Raw genomic sequence first — 23,394 nt, 5'->3', positions numbered from 1 at the left:
AGCGTGCGTTTGGCCGCTCGAAACCCGTCCTGTTCCTCCCTCGCTGGCTTCCTGCACGCTATCTGCATCTCTGATACACGAGCCAGGTGGGGGGATGGCTGACTCTTTTCGAATGTCTTCGCGATGCGTCGGGGGCGCCGAATTAGAATGACGCGACGCGGCTCGGACTGGTCCTCGTGCGGAACCCGCTGATGCATCCTAAGTGAGCAGTTGCTCATGCGGCACACTGGAGGCCAGGACATCATGTCGCCGTCATGATGACTGTAAATGTCACGCTACGGAGGTTCGTTTGGCTCCGGCCGGACGTCCTCTGTCAACACTTTTGTTTTGTTTTTTGGGTTCGGTGAGGGTTTATGTGTGTCTTGTGTGCGTGTTTGTTGCTCAGCATTTTGGATTAGTCAAATTGAGGCCGTGGTTTTGCCTTTAGCTGAAAAAGCCGGGCAAGAGGTTGTGCTGCGCTCGCACGGGAGTCGCAGCTACGAGAAATGGCGGCGGTTCTCTTTTGATCGATAAACTCGCGATGTATTCTTCTGCTATGTTGATGAGACAGTCAATGTTTCATACATGTAATTTTTATTCATATCATGTTAAGAGAACAATACCGACTTTGGCAAAATGGGGGGGAAAAAAAAAAAAAAAAGCAAGGGAACAACTGCAATGTTTAAAAGTTATCATTTATGTAATAGTTTCTTTTCATCGGAATCTCTGTCTTTGTGTTTTACGCTTTTTGTGCTTCACTTTTGATCTTTATTTAATGCACTTGTCACCAAACTTGTTCTGGTCCCAAATGAAAGATGTCACATTTTCTTTTTTTTTGTTTTGTTTTTGCCAAGCATCATTGCCAGAAAATTCCAAAGAAGAGAAACACAGTGCAACAAATACAATTATACCAATGTGTATATATACACAGTATATTTATATACCATATATATATATATATATATATATATATATATATATATATATATATGTACTCTTGAATTTTTCACTGATTGGAGTTAGATGTTTTTTTCTTTTCTTGTCCCACTTCAATCGTTTCAAGTCCAAACAAAGTCATGAGGTTTGTGGCTCCCATTATCTTCTATCGTGTCCATCTCGTAACACTTTCACTCTGAAAACATTCCCCATTTAGATGGAGATGTCGCGTGGCACAAATGAAGTAACAAAAACAAAACAAACAAACAAAAATATATGTTCACATTGGACATTGTCACTTTCAGTCCCAGCTGCAAAAAATAGTGATGAATTCAGTGCACTGTTGGAGCGTTTCGATTACACAATCCTGCTTGTTGCAAAAAAAACAAAAACAAAAGCAAAACCACACGTAACAGGAACAGCGGCGCTGGACTGGAAAACTCCTCACATATGTGCACACAAACACACAGGCACATCGACACGCATCCGGTCCGCGATCCTTCCGATACGTTCACACCGGAAGCAGCAGAGCATCTTGGCGTCGCCAGGAAAAGTTCAATCGTACGCCGCCACCATTTTGTAATCCGTATCGACTGCATCGTAAGCCCGCTGTGATTTAATAATGTCCGTGCTCGCGCCGGCACGCATCGATTGGTCACGGCCAGTGCACACAGCTCGGTATTTATGCTCCTATAATCCAAAGGCGTGGCTGGCCAAAGTTCAGCCACAGAGGACGCACGGAAGTCACATTCTTTGTTTTGCAATTTGACAAAGTCTGGCCACATCAAATCTTTTTTTCTTTTTTTCCCCCGCATCCCACGCCCGCTGTAGTGTTGATCCAGTGCTGTGATGGCACTTGATCCAGTGCAAACCTGTGGGATGAGGCAGGTTCTATCGGTGTTGAGGCTTTTCTTGGATCCACGCGGATCTCGAACCGTTCTCCGTGTCTTCGTTCTCGCTTCCCCTCTTCCACTGTTAACTTTTGTCAACTGAGAACATTTGTGTGAATGTTAATTTCAAGGCCATAAACACCCCAAAGCTATTTACTCTCAAGGCTCTATCTGTTTTTGTTCATTGAAATCAATTTTTGTCATTTTAGGATACAATCTTTTGCAGTCTCTATAGCTTCTGTCAACATTCTACACAACACTTTCCTCCAGCTCTTCAGCGCTTTTTCCATCCTTCCCTTTCTCCCTCCCCCTGTCTCTTCCAGCGCTCTCTCTCGCAATCGCGGTCCCGGTGTTAGGGTTGGAGTCGGTGGTGCTGTAAGCGTGGATGTATCCACGTTGAAACTCGCATCGCCCCCCAAACGGCCCGGCGCCTTCGCCCTCGTCGCTGGCGGTGGAAGAGCCGGTGCTCGTGGCGGAGGCGCACTGCACCAGCATTCCGTGGAGCGACTGGCTGCGCCTGGTCCAGATCACGCTCAGCCGCTTGGCATAGCTGATGGCGCCGTAGCGTTTGGCCACGGTTGCGGCCGCGTCGGTCGCTAGGGCGACAGAGGAGCCCATGTCCAGCGAGTGGCGCCGCTTGCTGACTGTCCCGCAGGCGGCGTTGAGAGGGGATATGGGGCTCTGATAAGCCTGAGAGGAGTTCCATTTGTCCCTTCCGGGGGAAGTAATCCTCCAGGCCAGCATATCAGAGTCTCGCAGGGGTGCTGCCAGGGAGAAGCTGGCACGGTTGGTCAACTCTCGCTCCAGACGAGGTTTCGGGCTTTCCCTAAAGCGTGACTGGCGAGGCAGGGTGGATGAGACGCAGGGGGAGTAGTCGAGCAGAGTCCTGTCACTTTCCGCAGTGTACGGCGGTGCTTTCTCCAGCTTCCTCTGCCGCACCACCAAGGCCATCTCCCCTCCTGCCCCCGCCATGGTGGAGACCACGCCCCCGGCCGAAAGAAAGTGCTCCAGGTTGACCTTCGGCTTGAACCTCGGCTTGGGGGGGAGTTTTGGCGGCAGAGAAGAATCGGACTCTGCGGGCTCCTTGTCCTTTCCGCGCTCTCCTGTTCTCTTGGAAGGCAGCCCGTTAGGCAGGACCACCATCATCGTGTCACCAGAACCGTTGGACTGATAGCACCCACTGCAGTCTCCTCCTTTATCCCGGGCCACCACGCCACCGCCCTGACCGCAAAGCCCGACTCCTGCCTCTTCGCCGCTGTTGTGACACAGGATGCGGTCGGAATGTTCGCACACTCGATGGCGAACCATCAACGCGACGGTGAACATGAGGAGGGTGACCACCACCACGCCGCCCACTAAGATGGTCAGCGTTCCTCCCAGGAAATGAGCCTGGAGAGAACTGCAGGCGGGGTAGACGTCCTTGGTGGAGAAGGTGGTGCAGCCGAGGACCTTTGTCGCCGCCAGCGCTGTGACGGAGTCATCGAAAATGGCCAGCACGCACAAGTTGTAATCCACTCCGGAGACCAAGTTCTTCAACAGGAAGCGGTCACTGGTGGATGGCAGGATCCTGAAGAGGGCGAAACAAAAGCAACGTTATGAACGCTCGCGACTGGCTGAACGTGAAACAGTTCGACTGTGGAGAGAAAACGTTAAGTATTGAGAGACCCTGCGGCAAGGAGAGTGAAACGGCCCACGAGTCAATCCAGCACGCAGGGAAAATGAGGCTATTGATGAAGCGTGCGCCCAGGGAGCATGAAAAGAGTGAGTGTGTGCGCGCTTGTACTTGAATTGCCTGAAGAAGCAAATGTCAGACCATTTTGTGGGCCTCCGCACTTCTTCAGAGGCCATTTTAGGTGTTAGCAAGATTACAGTAATGCCGGGGCATCTCAGGGCTTTTGACAAAGTGCAATGGCCGTTAAATGTGTCAAATTATTGCCGCCAGGCAGTGTTGGTGTGGCCTCGTGTACATGTGGACTCAGCAAACGCTTGTTTGAGCTCAGATTAGCGGAACTGGGGTGAATTGGTCATCGTTTGAAAGCACCAAAGCTAGCAAACCATCAGGGGTTCCGTTGTGGACCCTTCATGGCATTCGTAGGATAATAAGCATGAACGTCTTTGGTGTTTGTGTGTGTGGGAGAGTGGAGCGCAGCTCAAGTGTTTCTCGCTGTTGGGCTTGACTTTGGCCGCCGCTCTCACCTTCTTGTGTGTTTGTGTTGTTGCCGCTGAGAACGAGAATACCTTTGTTGTTGTACTGCATTGTGTATTTTAGGTGGGGGGGGGGAGGACGCAATCCATAACATTGTACTTTATAAAAACATACGGGAATGCGATGAATAGAATTGAAAAGAATGGAACTGTTTTTGTCACACTGCATCAATTGTCGTGCAGCACTTGACTTGGCGTGAAAAGAATTGCCTCGTGCAGCATCAGCTGGCATCGGTCACGTGATTAACCCAGCCGTTGGCCGCCCCCGTGGCTTTCCACGTCCAATCAACATCCGAATAAATGTTGACGACGCCGCACGGCATTTGAAAGTCTTCACAAGTGCCTTTTGGATTTTGTATTTGTATTCTGCAGAACCATGCCATGGATTAAAATAAGCGTCCCTGTATGCTACGCATGCAAAAGAGGGACACTCATATGCGTACCCACACATTTCCACATTGAGTGAATCCTTCATCCTTTTTTGTCATCCAGCCATTTAACACCACTTTCTTTTTTTCCCCTACGCCTTTGCATAGTTTTGATAGAATTAATCTCCTGCTAAATTTGGTTCTCCCGGTTGACACATTCCAACCTCCATCTTTGTCTCTGCCCCGCCTCTCACCTCCGCGCTATTTCTTCCGTGAGCTCCCCGACTCCGCGGCTTCTCCCTCTGCCTTATTTTATTTGTATTTTTTCCTCACTGACATTGCTCTACGTCTCCATTAGCCACCGCTATAACCGTGCGCACCGTTATTGAACAACCAAGGTCACGTCTTCTTGCTACTCTCCTCCCCACCTATCATTCTTTCCTTCCCTTGCTGCTCCCTTTGCCTTCATCTTCTATTTCCTCTTTGCCCACTCTCCTTATATCACGGCTTTTGTCCTCCACCTCACCACCTCCTCTCACGAGGCTGTGAATCACTTCTATAGCCTTATTTAAATTTTTTATTTTTATTTTTATTATTTATTTTTTTTTATTCCCTTCCATGTGAAATGTGCAGAAACAATTCACTGAAATGGGCATACAGTCCCAGTTGCAAATGTTAATGTCGTCTCACCGCGTTGTTTCACCCGCTCACAGGCGGGATCGCAAATTTAGACGCGTGTCACGTGACGGCTTCCTGGACCGAGAGGGGCGTGACCCAGAACGCATCGATCGATTGAACGGGCGGTGCGCTATTTATAGACACCCTGCGACCTCACGTGCCCAGCGTGCGTCCGATCGTCTCAATGCTTCTAATTCCGTCGAATCCCTGCAAAGGCACACTGACGCACACAAACACAGATGCCGGGAGAAAGTGAGCGCGACAGGAGGGGCGATGCTTTGTCGTAACTGGCGGCATCCAAACAAGTTATTATTAGTGCCCGTGAGAGTGCGGAAATGTGGCGTACTTTTCTCCATCGGGCTACTTGTTTGCAACAGCACGCAAAGTGGGAGGGGGGCGAGGAAGAGGAGGAAGAGGAGGAGGGACAACAGAGCGATTATCTCCTCTCGCGCCTCACGTCTCGGCTGCCCCCATTTCCTCCTTCTACGTATCATGTTTGTTGACCCTTTTCCTCCATGTTTGCTCAGGATTTCCGCGGCTCGTCGGCTATCCGCCTCAATTGTGTCTGAGCTCTTCTTCTGCTCCCCTTTATCTGTTTCTCCGTCTTATCTCGCCGCCAGCCCCCGTCTTTCTTCAAGACCACCATTCACTTTCCTTCGTCTGTCCTTCTCATTCAAGCCTCTTTCCTAATTTTCTCCCGATTGTACGTAATACGAAGAACTGCCTTGTACCCTTTGGAGCCTCGTTCCAAATGAATTGTTTCACCGGCACGTCTTTTTCTTGTTCTCGCGAGTCTGTCTCCTTTCATCCCGAACTCTGGCCTCCTGACACAGCTTTGGTTTCTCAGCATTATTAAACAAGAAGCGCACTGTGTGTACAATGCATAATGATTGCCACCCCATATTCTTTCCGCTCGCCTTTTGTAATTCACCGTTGTTCGTGTCTGCCTGTTCCCCAGCGTGTCTCTTCTCCAATAATATGTCGGGCTCTCTTTGTAGCTCCGATCCACTTGCAATCTCGTTATTTCCTCGACTCAGCAGTGTTCTCTGCTCACTTGTTACGGTTTCAAAGTTTGATTGCTCAGCGGGAAACCTCCGCCTGTTGTGGCTGCACTTTAATGGCGAGAATGCAACTGGCCCTTTTCCTTTTCTTTTTGACTGACGAGAAACCTTTGGCTCGAAAGAGGACAAAAACACCTTAAAAGTGGATCATGTGATCAATAGAAGGTTCCAGCGGTTCTACATAGTCTCACCCACCCCTCACGGGCACAATGAGTTCAGTTTCTGTCTGGAAATGCGACACCGTGGCCAGAGTAGCAGATGGTACCTCACGGGTGCGTTTAAGTGGCACCTCATTAACATGGAGGGACATCTCCCTCCCGTTGTGTGTCCTTCAGGTGAGATACACCCGAAAGAAAGGAACCCTGCGGGAAATCGGTGGCTTTATTTTTGTATTTTTTTTAACATTTCTTTTGCACGCACACCCGCGGCGCACACGTGCACCGCAGAGGCCGAGCTCCGGGAAGCGGGCGCAGATGATCATGTCAGGCCATGACGGCGTGAGCAATTCCCAGCAGATGCCGCGCGCTCGCCAACCCACCTGGCGCTGTCACACCACGCCGACCAAATTAGACAGACTGTGTCTCCGGTGCCACTGACCTTTTGAGGGGAAATGATTCAGTCTGGCAGACGCACAAAGTCCAAGCGGTCGAGCTCAGCTCGTTTTTGGGATCTCAGATTGTGTGGATCTCAGGTCGATTCCGGCAAATACGACAAAGTAAAGAAAGTGAAGTCACGGGACTCCTGTGTTCTCCTTCCATATGTGGAGTCTCTTTAGCTGCCCCGCTCGCTGGTGCGATGTGGTGGCGGGCACAGGCACGTTAATAGCGTGATAGAAATCTAAACTTGGAGATCCCTGCCTCCTTTCTGGTGTGCCTTCTTTCATACGCTTCCCTCGTTTATTCCTTTATTGCTCCTGAGAGACCAGATTTGCCTGCCTCGACGGCGTCTCCTCTTCCAGTCTTTTTTTTATCCTCTCTCAATTTCAGCTTTTTAGCAAGCCAGCTATAGAACTGCATTTGTACGCTGCTACATTGTGTGGCTCTCTCGCTCGCTCGCTCTCTTGCTCTCTCGCTCTCATTCTTTGCATGTTTTCTTATCGCAAGCCGCACACCTCAACGCATGTCATATTTTTCACGTGTCAACCTTTTGTCATGAAGAGCTAAATGCCACCTGGATGAAAGAAAACAAGAGGGAAAAACAAACAAACGTGTCATTAATAAGTAATCCAGCATCTGCTACGGCCCATTTGTCGTATAGCCTGACTTGCGATCCATATTTTGCCATGAGTTTGCATTTCTGGAGAAAAGGCGTCTCCCTTTTTATGTCGTGAGCCAGTTTCTTTTGTGATGAGATTATTTGCCATGGAGAAATTAGCTGAGCTGATCAGCAAGGGAGCTCAGATCTCATTGAGTTCATTCATTTATTTAATTAGTTCTCGCTGCTTAATTGCTACGCGTGTGCTGATGGGAACGGAGACACTCTGCGTTTGTTTGGTTGTGGGCCTTTCTTTTCTTTTCTCTTTTTGCTTCATCGCTGTTTAGTTTTAGTCCCTTTTTCGTTCCTCTTCTCACCTCTTTGTTACCCAACGTTTTTATCAAGCAGATGCGCTCTTCCCTCTCGAGCTTTCATTACATCTTCCACCAAGCCCCTGCTTTCATCCCAGATGTATTTTTCCATCTTAGTCTATTTGGCTGATGGATTTACTTCCCCTCCTGCTGCATTTTCCTAAAGGACCATTCAGCCCACCCATCTCCCTTAGCCTCTGCCTCACCCGCTTTCTTCCCTTTCAACAGTCCTCCCTTTCATTCTAATCTGTCCCGTGGGGATTTGTGTCGAGTCAATCACAGATTTTCCCCCTTCGTTCCAAATTCCTGTCCACCGTCCTCTTAAAGTCTCATCCTGGTCCTAAATTCAAAGTACGAGCGTCTCCTTCTCATTCATTTTATTTTATTTTTTTAAACATGAGCAATATTTCTCCGTGCCCCTGTGCTCTTGGTTCCCGTCAAAGCCTTCTCCATGCCACAAACATTGTCTCCTCAACACTTGAGGGACACCCCATCGAGCCCCGCATACGCACAGCAACCTTGATAGTGTGCCATAGCAATTAAAAGACTAAACAAATGCGTATGGTAGCAAAAAGACGAACTAACCTGTAGATGAGGGTTTCATCGGCCGTGCAGTTGTATTGTATCTGATACATCCACACAACGTGAGCTCCAGGCAAACGTCCCAAATCCCACCGGACCTGAGCCGAGGTGGACGTTATTCCTTGTACTCCAACCGTCCTCCTGGCTTCTTCGTCCTCCTCGTCCTCCTCCTCGCCCCCGCCCTCAGCCCTCTCCTCTTCGTTCGCCCTGCCGCTGTCACCTTCATCTTCGGCGCCACCTTTTTTCCCGTCCTCCGCGTCGCCTCCGCGTGCCACGCCGTTGTTTATTCCGCCTGTTTTCCCAGTGCTGATATCCGAGGATCCCGGATCAGTTCGTAAAATCCCATTCGTTACGTTCCTGTTGTTCACGTTGTTATTCCCTGTGTTTCCACCTGCTCCACCCCGGTGAGGGAGAGGTATTATTTTCAGGTCTACAGTGGCAGTCGCTTCTCCCGCGGCGTTTATTGCGATGCACGTGTACGGCCCGTCATCCCGGGCCACCGTCACTACGATATCCAAAGTTCCATTATTGAAGGAGCTGGTCCGGGATGAGTTTGCAATGATGCGATCGTCTGGTGACACCCAGTGCACCACGGGCTCCGGGTCTCCGATGGCGCGGCACTTGAGGGTGGCCCTCTGGCCTTCCAGCACCCACAGCTTGTGAGTGTGGCGGGTGATAAGAGGGGGCTCACAAGTAAACTCCTCCTCAGGAATCGACCAGAAATACCTGAGAAAAGAGAGGAAAAGCAGCATGAAAAAAGTGAGCCAGAGAGATATCGATCATTTAAGTATAGGTTATTTGTACGACCTATAATTTTCAGTTACTACAGGAAAAGATGATGCCACAGATGCTTGTTTTCCTCCTCGATACTTTGCTGGCACAGCGTCATTTTAATGACACGATTAGGCTGGAAAAGGATGGAAGATAAATGGAGGGACGATGCCAAGTAGCAGTGTAATGACTTTAACGGTGTTACATATCCACCAATTATGGCGCAGTCACTCTATCACTATTAGCAGCGCATTATCCCAGACTTCAATTTGGTTCTCAAGACCGTCAAGTTCGTGCTCCGGTTCTCATTGTCCAATTAAGGAGCCATAAAAATAGAGGCTGTTCTACTGGCTGGGTACTCAAACAGGGCTAGATCCGAACAACAAGGTCTGATTTGCTTGCACGTAGCTTGGGAAAAGATGCCGCTCACCAAGTCTTTGCATTTGCATGCAACGAATGGATGAATGTGAATTAAAGATTACCTTCCGGCCAGGTGGATTGGTGTGGCGCAGGTCTCCATATCGTCACTGCGGATAAGCCGTCGTAGCCACAGCAGTTCACAGTTGCAGTGCAGCGGATTTCCCCCAAAATTCAGACTAATGACAGCGTTGTAAGGGGTGGGGCTTATTGCACCAGTCTGGGACCTGCGAACGTTATAGATTCGGTCATTTTAGTTAATATCCGAAACTATAATCCACACAAAGACACAGGAGCGCCAGAAAAAAAGCAGTTATATTCAAACTTCATTTGGGTGTGTTGTTTTTAGTTTTTTAATCATTCTGTACCGGTCCTCAGTTTGCACTTACTCATCGCAAACTTGTCTGCCAGAGAGAATGCAATCCTTTTCAAATTGCTTAAAAATCTCAGTCACGCTGAGTACATTGAGTCTGTCACAGCCGCTACTTGCTTGACAGTTGGAGCGCTGTAGTGTTTTACTTGCTGTCGATATTCTCAAGATGTTATCGTGTCGCCGGTCTTTGAATGCGATCACGAGACTTGTAAGGGCCTCACTTAGTCACCCTGAAGCCACTTACGCCTCTGCGGCACACAGCCTGGAACAAGCCAATGCCTCGGTCATGTACACAGACAAGAATGAGGACAGCAGATTTGGCTAATCCCTCCCTTGAACAGCTGGCTCGCATGTTCTTGTCTGTGTAGCTCTGTGGCGCAACAATGACTAGTCTGACAATTAACAGTTCGCAGCGCACTATTTTGTCTAAGCGACGTCTTTGAGCACCGTGAAGGAATAATGTTGCACGCTACCTTGCAAAGAGCGAGTCGGGCGGTAGGGTCCTGAGACGGTTGGAGGTCATATCCAGCCTGGCGAGCTTATACAACTCTCCAAAGACTCCCTCCGCGATGTGGTCTATGAGGTTGTGGTCCAGGTTCATAGTGTGGAGACTGGCCATATTCTGAATGGACTCCCACGGTACCCTTGTTAAAAATCAGAGGATTGTGTAAGTGACGATAAGAGTCAGACATCTTCTGTACTCTTCTTCACAGCATGGAAGACGGATTTGCAACTCTGATTCCCAGTGACTTGTGGGTAGCGGCCGCGTATGTGAAGCCCGCTTGTAACTCACATTTTAGCTCCCAACGCGAAACAAAAAAAAAAAGGACCAAGTGATGGCTGGTAGCTTTGAAAAGCTCACGAGTTGGGGCACTTGTAAGTCAAGGTACTTTAGTTTTACAACTTACTTTCGGAGGTTGTTGTAGGACATGTCGAGATCCTCTAATGTGAGTAAGAAGTCGTCAAAAGCCTGCACTGACACTTTGACCAACTGATTGTTATTGACAATCAGATGTTGGAGATTGACCAACCCTGCCAGGTCCCTGGGGCCAACTATTGTTAAACGATTACCTGGAAAGACAAGAACAACACCAGGTGGTGGTTACAGTTTGTGGTCATTGTCCATTAGAAGTTCTACAGCTATTCACCATCGAGATGCAAGGAGCGCAGACTCTCCAGATCAGCAAAGGCCATCGGTCGAATCAGGTGAATTGTGTTTCTGGACAGAGTCAAATCGACCAATCCGCTCATGTTGACAAAGTCGGTTCCTCCCACTTCTGTGATGAAGTTGTCAGCCAGCCGCAGCTCGACAGTACGCCGGTCGACGTGCGGGGGAACAAACAGGAGACCCTTGTCGGCGCACAGCGTGCTGAGCGATTCGGAGAGGTTCCGACACACGCAGTGGAAAGGGCAGGCTGACACGACGCCCCAAGTCTCCCCCGCTCCAATCAGGGAGGGCAGCAGGCAGCATGTGACCAGGGTCAGCCAGTGAAAAGCCGGGAACGGGACGCCGCTTGCGAGTGTTCTTTTCGAGGCTCCCAAACCGGCGCAGGGGATGACGTGGGATGTCGAGGGCGGGGATGAGACGAGACGTGCGGTGTGAAGCGAGAGGATGGATGGAGGGAAGATGGAATTTTCTGCCTGTCGATCAGGGCGGGGATGCGTGTGAGGCAGGTGCTTCTGTCTGCTGGGGTTTAGGGTTGGGGGGGCAGGCATGGTAGAAAGCCAGGCTATCCACAGACCTAAAGAAAAAGAAGAAAGGTTAAGGACTACTCATTGCGGTTTAGTGAGACTTGTACTAAGCGCAGCCTTTTACTTTTCAGCCGGTACTGCCTTGAAACACCATCCCACAAGGCTGAACACAGCCCGTCCCCATAGTAACGGTTACCTAGAAACCTGTAGGAGAGGATTAGGCATGTTTTATCATGGGACCATTTCTTAAGGTTGCGGGTCAGGGAATGGAATTGGGTCACCAGCTTTATCTGCCTCCATTCTACAGTCAAAACAACAATGTACATATCGGTGGGTTCTGTCGACACCTAATATAACAGCGTGCGGTGTGACAAGGTGTAGAGATGAGTCACTCAAGATGATTGTCATGCGTAATGGTTGCCTTAGCAACATGGATCCGGAGGGGACAGTGAGTGTTGGTAACAGGCATAAGAGCTGTGCATTCAGAAGTCGCTCGATGTCACTTTTCGCCTTTAGACTGCAGCCATCATGTCATCGGCGATGTTGTGTACGTCACCTGACACTTAACGCTTCCTCGATATTTTCCATGACGTTCGCTCATTCTGTTTGCACCCAGATGACGGTTTGTCATCGTTATCATCATCATGCTTCGCTTTGTTACGCCTCCAAAATTACGACTCACGCGCCACTGTCCAATTTAGGAGTCTTTCGTCCATATTAAAAGATTTGTGATTGCCGTAAAATCATAATGTGAACGCCACCACTAAATCAGCAAGAAACACAAGATTGAAGACGCCTGAGTGGCGTCAATTACAAACAGGATGAAGGGACTGAGCATGAAAACTGCTTATGTCGAGCAAGGCACTTTTGTTTGATATGTTGCCCATTTTAGTAGGATGTGCAAACGGGGCCAGAAATCACTCATGTTGCGACAATAAAAATAAAAAGATAAAAAGCAAGAGGACTATAAAGCTCACCATTTCATACGAATAATAGAAATACACTCCAGGTTTGCCAACCACTCATTCACTCCTGCTGTTCTACCTCGGATCAAATCCCCCACGTACATTTTTGACGCTGTAAAAAAAATAAAAAATAAAATAAAAAGTGTTGGAAGTGCTTCCAATAATTTGATTATACCTTACGGGACTGAAATTGACTTCAGCGTCCAATCACTCTTTGTCATCTCTTCTCCAGAGTATATCTCTCGCAGAATTGCTGCTCCTTGTGTTTTCCATCTTGCTCACTTGGCTCCATCTCTAACCCATTGTGCCTCTAGCGGTGCTGTAACTTTCTACAATTTCCTTGTCTTATTCCCACAATCTGTTCCCCACTGTGTCGTCTGCCCTTGAGGCAACCCGCGGAAGGCGGCGTTATCAGTCACAGCTCTGCCTCGCCACGTCACTTCGTCTCTCGCTAATCTTTTGTACGCCGTAACTCATGCTTGCCGCCTCCTTTCAGACTCGGGCTGCGCGCACCTTTGCACCCGCAGCGCTCAACTGTCCTCCGCCATCGTCACTTTGTGGACCCATCTATTTTGGAGGAGGCCTTTGTCTCTGCGGGCAAGTGCGCGACACAATGGCAAGCCACGCAACAGGCGGGTGTAAACGATGCGTCCGCTCGGTGATGGATGTGATCCTCTGAGAGTCGCTTGGCTGCTTGTCCCATTCGCTTACACTGCTGTCGTTCTCCGCCTCCACTTCTGCGCCCTCCCAGCAGCCCATGCTCATCATTCCACTAATTGATTTGTTGGATGGGTGTTGACAAGTGTCGGGCTCTGCGTTTCGTACTCGGGCCGTTATCGGGCGCTTATCCGCAAGAAACCATCGATGCTATAAGGCAATATGGATGTGCCAGATGTAGCGAAGCGGCCCCAAAACAAAACTGAGCCTTCTGGACCCTCAATCATCAGTGAAATAGTTCAAAATTGATGACACTGGAATTTGCCATAATGCAAATTAGTAAGCCACAAATGCTTTTGGGACAATGTGTCATGTGTACAACGAAAAGAACACTGTTTTTCTTTCTTGAAAGAAGGGTGCCAACAGTTTGGTCAGTGTGTGTATGTGCGCTGTTTTAGTGTCCACGGTGTTCTAGTTTCTTTTCTTTTCTGCATTCCTTCTATTTTGGGCAATGTCCCGCTTGCGCTACCCTACATGAACCCACAGAGTACTCGCAACCGTCCAAAGAAGTCTTCAAAACCTGCGTGTTGGCGCATGATTCACAGCTGCGAGGCTGAACCTGGCCCGATTGAACTCCCGACTTCCCCTGAAGTTCGTGTTCCAGCACCCACTCCTGCCCCGGGATCTTAGCAGCTCAAATTGGGCTCGAGTAAAATCATGAGCTTTAAACCCGACACACTCAATTAAAAGGGGCTCCACTTTAAAGTATGCCCGCCCCCTTCATAACAGACCTGTTGCACTTTAGGACTTTATTTCCTTTCGGTCTCGGTCTGTAATCCCCAACTGAGGACTCTAAATGTCAAGCCCTCATTAAATGCCAACGACAATTTGTAACCTTAAAAAACATTGCGCGTGTGTTTACATTTGCATTCTCTCATCATGTCATCCTTTTGAGCATTTACTGTGGCCTTCCTAAATGCCACCAGTCCCTAATGGACTCAAATTGAAGAGTGCTGCGGTATCGATAAACCTGAAGGCTCTGTGTGAGCTCCCGCAAGCCTTTTAGTAATCCGCAGATCCGATGGGGGCATTGGCAATAAAAAGGCTGGAGATGAAGAAGCGATACGTTGATACGATAAAGTGGAGTCAAAGAGAGGAATTCTTTCCATCACACAATGCCCGAGATATTAATTGTGCGTTCGCATGCATCACGAGCGTACCACAACAGTCTCCCACGCAGTCGTAATTATAGGGAGGCCGACAGATACTCTACCCCCCCGCCCCCCTTCTGTCTCGCTCTTTCGCTCGCTCGCCGGGCCCACGTAGCTTCTTGTTGTGGCAGTCGTGTGTATGGAAGCCTACTCATCCTTTTGATACTATCACTTCTTTGTCATCCCGCTGTCAAATTTCTGTTTCCTTCTCGTCACGCGCAATGCAAAGATAGAGCGGCAAACGGAGCCGCAGTGGCAAAACCGAGGCTGACTGTAGGTAGGGCAGTGAGACGTGACGAAATAAGGGTGTGTTTAAAGACGCCAGGGTGGCGGAATGGGCCAGTATGAATGCATGTCATGAAGCGGACGGGCCGAGAATTATGTAAAGACGATAAACAGGTGAAGCCGCCATCCGTCACTGTCGAAGCGAGGGGAGGAGGAAGCGCAGCGCCGATTTGATCAAGGAGATGGAGAGCTGTGCTCGCAATGAGCGAGTGGGAGGAGCCCAGAGACGCAGGCAAGGAGGCATCGCTGCAGGTGCAAGCGGATCACAATGGCGGGGGGACACCCTGGATCCTTGGCACTGTTGTCTGCCCGCAGCACGGCCCCGAGTTAACGATTGCACGTCCTCAAAAAGACGAACTCACTCCTACGAAGGCTCCGAGCAAGAGAGAAAAGCCACCTCATCCTGTTATCCGCACCGTCTTGTTTGTTTGTTTGAAAAAGCAATGAAATGCCTTTTTGTTCTGAGACCATCGCATCACGTCATTGCCAATTTCCCCCACAGTTAGCAAATGGCCACCTCTGTAGCCCCTTGTGGAATTGAGACTGTTTTGTTTTTGTGTTTCACTGCTCCTTGATGTGCGGGATATAGCAAGGCACTGCTGTCTGGTGTCGACTTTCACGAGTGCTTTGAAGTGCAGCCTTTTTAAGCGCAGGCCGCCTTTTTTATTGCCGAGATAAGTGCGGAAGCCAATTTTACACGCCGTTCAAACTTCTCTGACCAGTGGGTGGAAATGTTGCGCTGAGAGAGGCCTTGTGATATTCTAAAATCGGCAGAGTGACTTCTTTACTACAAGCGGTGAACTTTGAACTGCGTTACGACTTGCGGACAAGCACATTATAAGCGCAGAGTCCTTGGAAAGGGAAAATACTTTTCTAAATTTGACACACCACAGAGAAGAGTGTTGGTAAAAAAAAAAGTCACCAAGTATAGAGACTGAGGCTTCAAAATCATCCACACGATGGTCCGTGACGCGCGCGCACTCGCTGCCAACAACGAGGCACTCTAAAGTGGCCACGCCATCCAAAAACATTGGTCCAGCTGCTGACTGTCAAATCGGACTTTAAATATTTTTGGGGAAAAAAACCCAAAAAAACTCTCTCTCATAGCCGACACCGCGGCCTACGTAGTTCTGGCTTCAAAGGTTTTCGTCAATTAACTTCAAATGTATAATTTATTCCGGAATAAATCTCTTGAGTTCTGTTTAATTAGGTTGCATGTCCTCCTCGTATGTGGAGAAACACCTTGTACGTGCTGTTGCCCTAAATTGCTGGGACCCTGACAGCAAGTGTTAATTTGTCTCCCTTGCACGACGTCGTGTTTTCAGCCTGATGCCGGAGGTCACCTTGGCGTCGCCTCCTCATTACTTCCCGACCAAATGTTTCTGGGATTGTGAAAGGTTTGCCTTTCTCTCCCTGTCTTTGCCGCCGGTTCCTTCCTCTTGGAAAGTGTGTGCGGGCTCGCGAGGGATTCCACTTGTTGTGTGCTGACGTTAAACCGATGTGGCAAACAACAAGAGGTGACAGTGATTTTCTTTGGCACTCTGTTGGCTCACACAGAACTTTACATGATCTGCAATGAAAAGCTCCTTGTTCCCGTATGCCCACTACGCAGCCTCTATTAGTATCAGCCTCATTGTGCGTGCTTATGCGTGTGTGTTTGCCCAGGTTAGCTATAACAGAGGTCTCTCCCCCCCCTTGTAATGCGTCACTGTCACTGACTGACTGCAAAGTAGCATGTCAGTGTTATCTGTCAGCAAAGCCCTCGTGTAAACGTCTGTAAGACTTGAAGGCAGCTAAGCGACAAAACGGCGGGCACAGTCGAGCCCTGGCATTTGTGTTGCGCCGAAAGAGTCAAGTGCTTTGACTTTAAAAAAATAAATAAATAAATAAAATTGCCGAGCCATCATTTTTACGCTGGTTGGGAGCTTGTCACTGGTGCCACAGAAGGGACTCTGTATTGTTTAGCTTTTCTTCCAGATGGCGAGAGTGCAGATTGGATTGCACACGAGGTGAGGTTGAGGCTCATAAAAGGCTGTAATTGACAGATGATGGCTTTTTTAAATGTTTTTTTTTTAATATATATGCTGTATTCTGCTGCTTGACATCATCAGGACTCTCAGCAACCATACACATGAAAGACTTCCCTTCATGAAATGAATGAACCTGTCAAACGTGTGTGTCATTAGTTTTTGCATGCTTTGGACTGCGGTCTTGGAAGAATAATGATTGCAATATATCGGAGTCCTCCACACGCTTGTTCCGCACGCTCACTCCCAAAGTTGCAGACGCACCACAACGGGGACGCACTTGTTCCTACGCTCGTAAATTCCCACTTGCGTGACACACGGTGGCAAAGTAACTGACCTGCACCTCTGGCTGCACATTATGTGCTTGCACTTTTTCTCCCTCGTTGTTTTTTTTCCTCCTCCGCCCTGATGCAACCCCGTTGTCCCTACGCTGCCGCGTATTGACGTTCGTTTTCTGTTAACAGCCCTTTTGTGTGCTGTGCACGTGTACATAGATTTGCTAAAAGCCCGAAATCAAGCTAATCCAGCGCAACTTGCCGCTCACGCTCAATCGGACCCCCGCAGGGCCAATTTTATGGACCCTGATTTGCTGACAGCGCAACTTGTTTGCAGCTCGACAAAAGTAAATCCAAGCCTGTTTGTGTGTGGATGCATGTGTGTGTGCGTGTCCATATAATGACCGCAGACTGTCGATGACATGCCAACCAGGCCTGTTGATCACAATGATGGATGTATTGACTAATGCGACACACACACACACACACACACGCACACACGCCTTGAGATACGAGCGACTCGAGTGATTTATTTTTGTAATTTCGAGGATTGTGTATTTGAAACGCCCACATAGCTTAGCCTTCCAGTCCACTAGCTTAATGCTAACGCTAAATAGCGCCGATGTTGTGGCGCTGTAACCCTTTGAGCAACGGGTTGAACACAAACAGCGCAGCAACACATGTGGACAGACAACGTAACGGGACTCAGTTATGTATTCTTTATCCTCTGTGGGGAAGGACAAATGGTAGCGACGCATTCATGAGGTGGGAGGTGTTGAGACGCACACCAGAATGGCCATTCAATTGATGCAGTGTGACAGTAACGGTTTAATTTGTATGATTCTATTTGATTTAGTAATTACTGTACGTTTTTATGAGGTACAATACGATGGAGTTTTTTTTCACATTTAAAATTCAGAATTTTAATTTTTGGGGGAAGGCTGGAACCGATGAATGGCGCTTCCATTCATTTCAATGGGAAAAGATGATTTGCTATTTCTGTATATCCAAACAGACAAATGAAAATAGCACTGTACGGTATAAAAAACACGAAAAAACAATGAGATTATAAAGAAATGATTTACTTTGTGCCTTATTATTGGCGAGTTGGATGTGGGTTTTTTTTGTTTTTTTTAAGGGTTGTTGTGGCCTTCACTGCTCCTTGCGAGTGTTCTCATTTTGCATTTGTGTGCTTGCAACACAAAGTGGGGGAAAAAAACCTACCAAGCGACGGCTCTAAACCCGTAAAACGAGTCAATTGGGGCGCTCATCAGTCAAGTATTGTACTGTGTTCTCTCATATAATGGCACAATAGTTCCGTTCCTCAATTTTTCTTTCATTTTACATGTCACTCACCTCCCACCAGCCCCTCTAGCCTCACAGTCGCCTACTTTCTTTAATCGCTCTCTCCCAAAGCATCCCTCCGTCTGTCACCCACAGTTGCCGTGGTTACAGTTTCTTCAGCTCATCAGGCGCCTGTTGTGCCCAAACAGACGGTTAACATTTTAATTACTCATCCTCTCGACCTCGCCGCCGTAAAACAAACCAGCCGCTTCGTGTTAGCTTAGCTCTGCTTTTGCTTTTGAATAAACCAGCTCGCCAAGCGTGCCCGCGTTCGCCACTTGCGACTGAACTCCTCATTGAAGTGCCCGGACGCCATTTCCCCCGTTCGCTCGGCAGCCCGCTCATTTTGACAGCGAGCGTCTCCGGATGGCAGACGCCCTCGCCAGCGGCGACGAGATAATTGAAGAAGGGCAAATGCTTCCGCCGCTCCGGCCATGTGACGCTTGCCCCCCTGCGTTCGCACTTCAGGTTTCGCCAGCGGGAGAGCAAGGCCAATTAGTTGTTCGCTGAGCATTTTCGCTAAGGTGGTTGCGTGCCTTTTTCTTACATGTTGGAAAGTGCCTGCAATATAGCTGAAGCAGCAATGAGACTGAGTCGAGCAGACAGTTCAGCCAAGGCCAAGAAATGCATCAGCACCAAATGCTACACCTTCATAAATAGCTGCCTCCTTTTTCCCCCCCAATTATTGTTGATTTTAACTATTGTTTTTTTTTTGGGGGGGGGGGGGTAAATATATATATTTTATTATTGTTATTATTATTATTTATTATTATTATTATTTTATTATAATATTATTGGCATTGTATACCCGCTTGTTCATGAATTTTGGGGGGTTAAAAATAAAAACCCTGCTATTATAATGGACATAAATTATCTGCAGATAAAGAACAACATACCATAATTGAACTTTATAAAAACATAGACTAATTCAGCAGTTTTTGCCACACTGCATTAATTAAGTGCTGCTCCTTCTGGTGTGCCCACCTTGGCCACCTGGGGGCATTATAAGAAGTTATTATGAATCCCACTAGATTTCTAGGCAGTCGTTGCCTCTTTGCGGCAGCCGGTCATATTGCCGCGGGGCGTGTCCTGCCTAGGAATTCATAATAACATCACAACTTCACAAGTACAGCACTAATATTAGTCATTCTATGTAGATGATAAAAACATGTCTGAGTACTGTTGCTTGAAGGGTTCAAGCACCCCAACATAGATACCAATTAGCGTTAGCACTAAACTAGCAGGGCCTTTCTTTAGGCAACTGTTTGGTTGCTTTAAATACATAACGTGCAATTCTTTGTTTTATGTTTCGTTTGACAGTAAACGGAATGAAACCGCTTCGAAGACTCTCTCGTAACTCCAATTTCGGCTCACAACAAACAGCACACCCAAAAAATAAATAAATCATCAACCAAGCGCCGACGAGTAACTACATTGGAGCCCACGAACGTCATGGTGCCACTGTGCTCTGTTGCGTCGCATTACTGGAATTCTTTCGAAGAACCTTCGCGGTCACGAGTGACAAATGGACGCCAGCGGTACAAACCAACGTTCAGTCGGAACATCCTCTTTCTCCTCGTTCATCTTCCTATAATGTCACTCAGCGGAAGTTTATTACACTGCCTCAGTGAATCCCTCATCCCTTTTTTTTGCCCGTCTTTTCGCTGACCTCTTCGTCCTCCTCACGTTGTGCCAACCTTCTTTTGTCATTCCCTCTGCATTATCTCCTTTCCTCACTTTCTCTTCGACTCTCGACCTCTCCCCGTGTCTCGCGGCCCTCCTATGCTCCCATACATCCGCTCAGTAAGTGCAAGAGTGTGTGTGTGCGGGTGTGCTTCTGCAAAAGCCCTCAGAGGTTGCCGCCCGGAGCCCCAAATCCCTGCGTGGCGGCGCCCAAACGACACGCCATGTGCGATTACGTTGAAGCTCGAGCAGCTGGCACACGCGCACAAATACGCGTGCAAGCTTGCACACTGCAGGTGAGGTGAGGGATGTTCTCATGGAAATAAAGCATGAAAAAAAATTCAATTAGAGGTGTTAATGGCTGCCAATTGAAAGGGAAAGCTAAAAATAACCTGCGTGTGTGTGTGTGCATCTCTGTTTATTATTTATAAGACAGCCCAGTGTGTGGGTGGGGGGCGGGAGGGACCCCTTACCTTTTATGTCTGTGCTTAACAACTGGAATCAGCTCCACATGTTGTCCAGGTTGTTGTTGTTTTGTGTGTGTCTGTTTGTACGCGTGTGTGTTCATCACATCGTACCAGACGAGCGGTGGGGTTCAGACGTCAGTCTGTCTACACGGGGACAGAGAACCTGGTAAATCCCGACTTACTCGTCCAATCCTAGCCTCGTATTCCGAGATGGAGACCTCAGTTTGAAGAAGACGAAGACGAAGAAGAAGGGGGGGGGGGGGTGGAAAAATCCAAAAATCCACTTGGCTTTAAATCCTCTTAAAGACCTTCTCGATACGACTTCCTTGAGGAACGTGTCGTATTTTGTAAAGGCTTCGGTTCTGCCAGGAGTGGGATCCAGGAGGACGAGATGTTTAGCTCTCTTCCCGGCCTGCGCGGCCCCCGTCACTTCTCCCCTCGCTGCATCCTCACGTATCCCGGCCGTGGCCGCGGTCATTTATTCATCACGCTCCCCGGCCCCGTCCACTCGCGCGAGGACTTCCTCTTTCTCACACCGCTCAGTTCCTGGAACGACTTCCAGGCTGTGTTCTCCTTGGCACTTTTCGTCGCCTCTGCCGCATTTGTCGGCTCGCGACTCGACGGTGACCTTGGAGAAGTGGGCGTGATGGGGAGAAACCTGCGAGAGGAGAGAGAGAGAGAAAGAAGTGTCTCCTGTTGTGGTGGCACCTGGCTACACGCCCGCCCCCGTCTTCAGAACGCCGGCCCGTCCATCATCCTCTCCGCCCTTATGGCAACGGCGGCGGTAAATCCTCCCTGGCTCCTTGGCAGCCCGTCTCTGTCAGAGGCGATCAATAGTCCTGGAACCCCCTTAACGTCTCTCTGCAGGCTGCGCTGGTGTCTCTCTGCACGCCGAAACACGAGCGCACAAGGTAGCGCATTCATGCGCACGCACGCACACACACGCACGCAAGCTAATGAAACAAGCGGCCTATTGATCTGCACTGTGAATGTCAGACAGTTCAAAAGTCCGCCTGCTCGACTCTGGCCTGCCAATCATCTCGGACGCCTCGCAGAAGTCGATTTCGTGATCGTTCTGCGTTGAAGCCGCACACTCACTCTCTGCCTTTGTGGCTCAATTGCTGCCAGCGATTTGCACCCCGCATTCCATATGCGCCGTTCTCGTCCTGGCATGCTGGCACGCATAGAACCTGCAGATTGTTTGCTTTTTTTCCCTGCCCCCCGCCGCCCCTCACAGCCCTTTGGCTGTTTATTTGCCACTTCAAAAGCACAATAGAGCAATTTCGTCTCCCCTCATCCTCTTTCTTTGCGCCTCTTTCCCGCAGCGACCCGCAACCCCGTCCCCGTCCGAGCCGGATGAAAAGGTAGACTCACTAACCTTGTTTTCCCAATCATTCCACCTGCGACTGCCGAAGCCGTCACATCTCCATCTTGGCGACACGCTCGCACTCCCTCAACTCTGCGGCGGAACAACACCCATCACTCTCTCCCACCCGCTGCCCCCTTCTTCTCCCCCCCCCCTCCTCTTCCTCTTCTCTCTCTCTCCGGCCGCCTCGATCTCGACAGCTGCGGCGCTCTGTCTGCCGCCTCTGTCGCTCCTCGCTCGGGCTGCGAGCTGATTGAAATTTAAGTCGCGCGTTAATCCCGGAGTACAGGTAACGAATGAAGGAGGGAGGGGATGGTAGAGAAAAAGACGGCGAGCGAGGGCGAAAAAGCCGCTCGTATTCCTCTCGATGTCCTCTTCCGCCCGGCGTCCGTCTGCTTTTCGATGCACTTGTTTAGACTCTTCCTTGTGTTTGTGCGGCGCCTGAGAAGGAACCGAAGACAGGATGGAGGTCCTTCTACGCTGGCGCCAATCTGAGACCGAGAGAGAGAGAGAAAAAGAGAGCGAGAGAGAGAGAGAGAGGAGTGCAGCCTGAGTGATGAAGTGAGGGGCGCAGACATGAGGGGGCGGGAGAGCGAGTGCGGGAGGACGGAGATGGAAAATGCGACGGAGAAACCAAACACGAGAAAATAAGTGTTATGTTTTGTGTTTATCAAGTTTACCACTTACCCTCAGTCTTATTTCTCTTTTATGTGCCAATAATTATGTGATTAATAGCTGAATTTATGATTTGATCCTCTGTTACCTCTTAAATCACATTTAGGTGCTCCAGCAATGCCAGCAACAGAATCACAATCCCTTTTATTGGCCAAATATGTTAAAAACTTGCAAGAACTTTGTCTTGGGTAGTGGGAGTTAGTATGATGCTTTTGCAAAAAAAAAAAAAGAAAAAAAGTGTGGTGAAAAAAACCCAGAACACATGAAAGAAGTACGTGAAGACAAAGTTGCTTGCGCAGTTTCTTTGCAAAGCGCTCTGACAGCGCGATGTGGGGACAAAAAAAAAAACAAGGTCTGGAAGGTCAAGAAGGTTTGAAATAGGTTTAAAGACACAGAAACCACTTCTACAATATCAATTATTATCTTATAGTCAACTGATTAAGAAGTTCATGACGAGGGGGGTAACATGGCATTGGAATGTCTCGTGTCGGAGTTGTCCCGATCTGATCACGTCATTTTCAACTCATCTGTCATCGGTTAAAAAAAAAAAAAAAAAAAAAATGAGGACAAAGAAGTTCAGATTTTTCAATGTCCTTAATATTTCAAGGTCACAAGGCGACAAAGTTATTGCCAAATGAAACGGCAATAGCTTCGTTTTATATTACGCAATGTAACATTTTGAGTTTGTGCGGTGGATTGGAGAGGACGAGAGGCAGAAAAACGGGAAAAAATCGGCAGGGATTGACGATCGGGCGGTCCGGACTTGGGTTCAAAAATATGCGATCGCACGTTCTCAAGATCATTAGTGAGAATCTTTTGAATGGTACTGTCGATGTTGCACGACCAAGACCTTGCAGCAATTTGTTGCCGTTTAAATATGGCAGCTTGTCTAATTTGAAAATGTATTTTTACGGGACGTGTG

At 48.6% G+C, this 23,394-nt stretch overlaps 2 protein-coding genes across 4 annotated transcripts in view; one reads left to right on the top strand and one right to left on the bottom strand.

Moving 5' to 3' along the window:
* The window catches only part of LOC133397808 (pyruvate carboxylase, mitochondrial-like), a 101,117-nt gene that overhangs the window by 50,745 nt on the left and 26,978 nt on the right, over positions 1 to 23,394 (top strand). The gene's annotated exons all lie outside the window — the stretch shown is intronic.
* Positions 554 to 22,351, bottom strand: LOC133397710 (leucine-rich repeat and fibronectin type-III domain-containing protein 4-like). 3 transcript variants are annotated; one of them, XM_061668947.1, is made up of 10 exons: positions 21,810 to 22,351; positions 20,650 to 21,315; positions 20,438 to 20,575; positions 11,642 to 11,721; positions 10,974 to 11,567; positions 10,734 to 10,896; positions 10,299 to 10,469; positions 9,518 to 9,679; positions 8,268 to 8,990; positions 554 to 3,372 (listed from the first exon to the last, which is right to left on the bottom strand). In XM_061668947.1, the coding sequence occupies exons 3-10, from the start codon at positions 20,530 to 20,532 to the stop codon at positions 2,055 to 2,057; spliced, it is 3,306 nt and encodes a 1,101-aa protein (XP_061524931.1). In that variant the 5' UTR covers positions 20,533 to 20,575; positions 20,650 to 21,315; positions 21,810 to 22,351; the 3' UTR covers positions 554 to 2,054. The 3 variants fall into 3 exon arrangements, with proteins under 3 accessions (XP_061524931.1, XP_061524930.1, XP_061524932.1); XM_061668946.1 differs by having other exon boundaries at positions 20,438 to 21,089; XM_061668948.1 differs by lacking the exons at positions 11,642 to 11,721; positions 20,650 to 21,315; positions 21,810 to 22,351 and having other exon boundaries at positions 20,438 to 20,527.

This window comes from Phycodurus eques, chromosome 23, assembly GCF_024500275.1.
Source record: "Phycodurus eques isolate BA_2022a chromosome 23, UOR_Pequ_1.1, whole genome shotgun sequence".
Classification (NCBI taxonomy): Eukaryota; Metazoa; Chordata; class Actinopteri; order Syngnathiformes; family Syngnathidae; genus Phycodurus; species Phycodurus eques.
The sequence above is the reverse complement of the archived record's forward strand: the minus strand, read 5'-3'. Positions and strand labels throughout refer to the sequence as shown.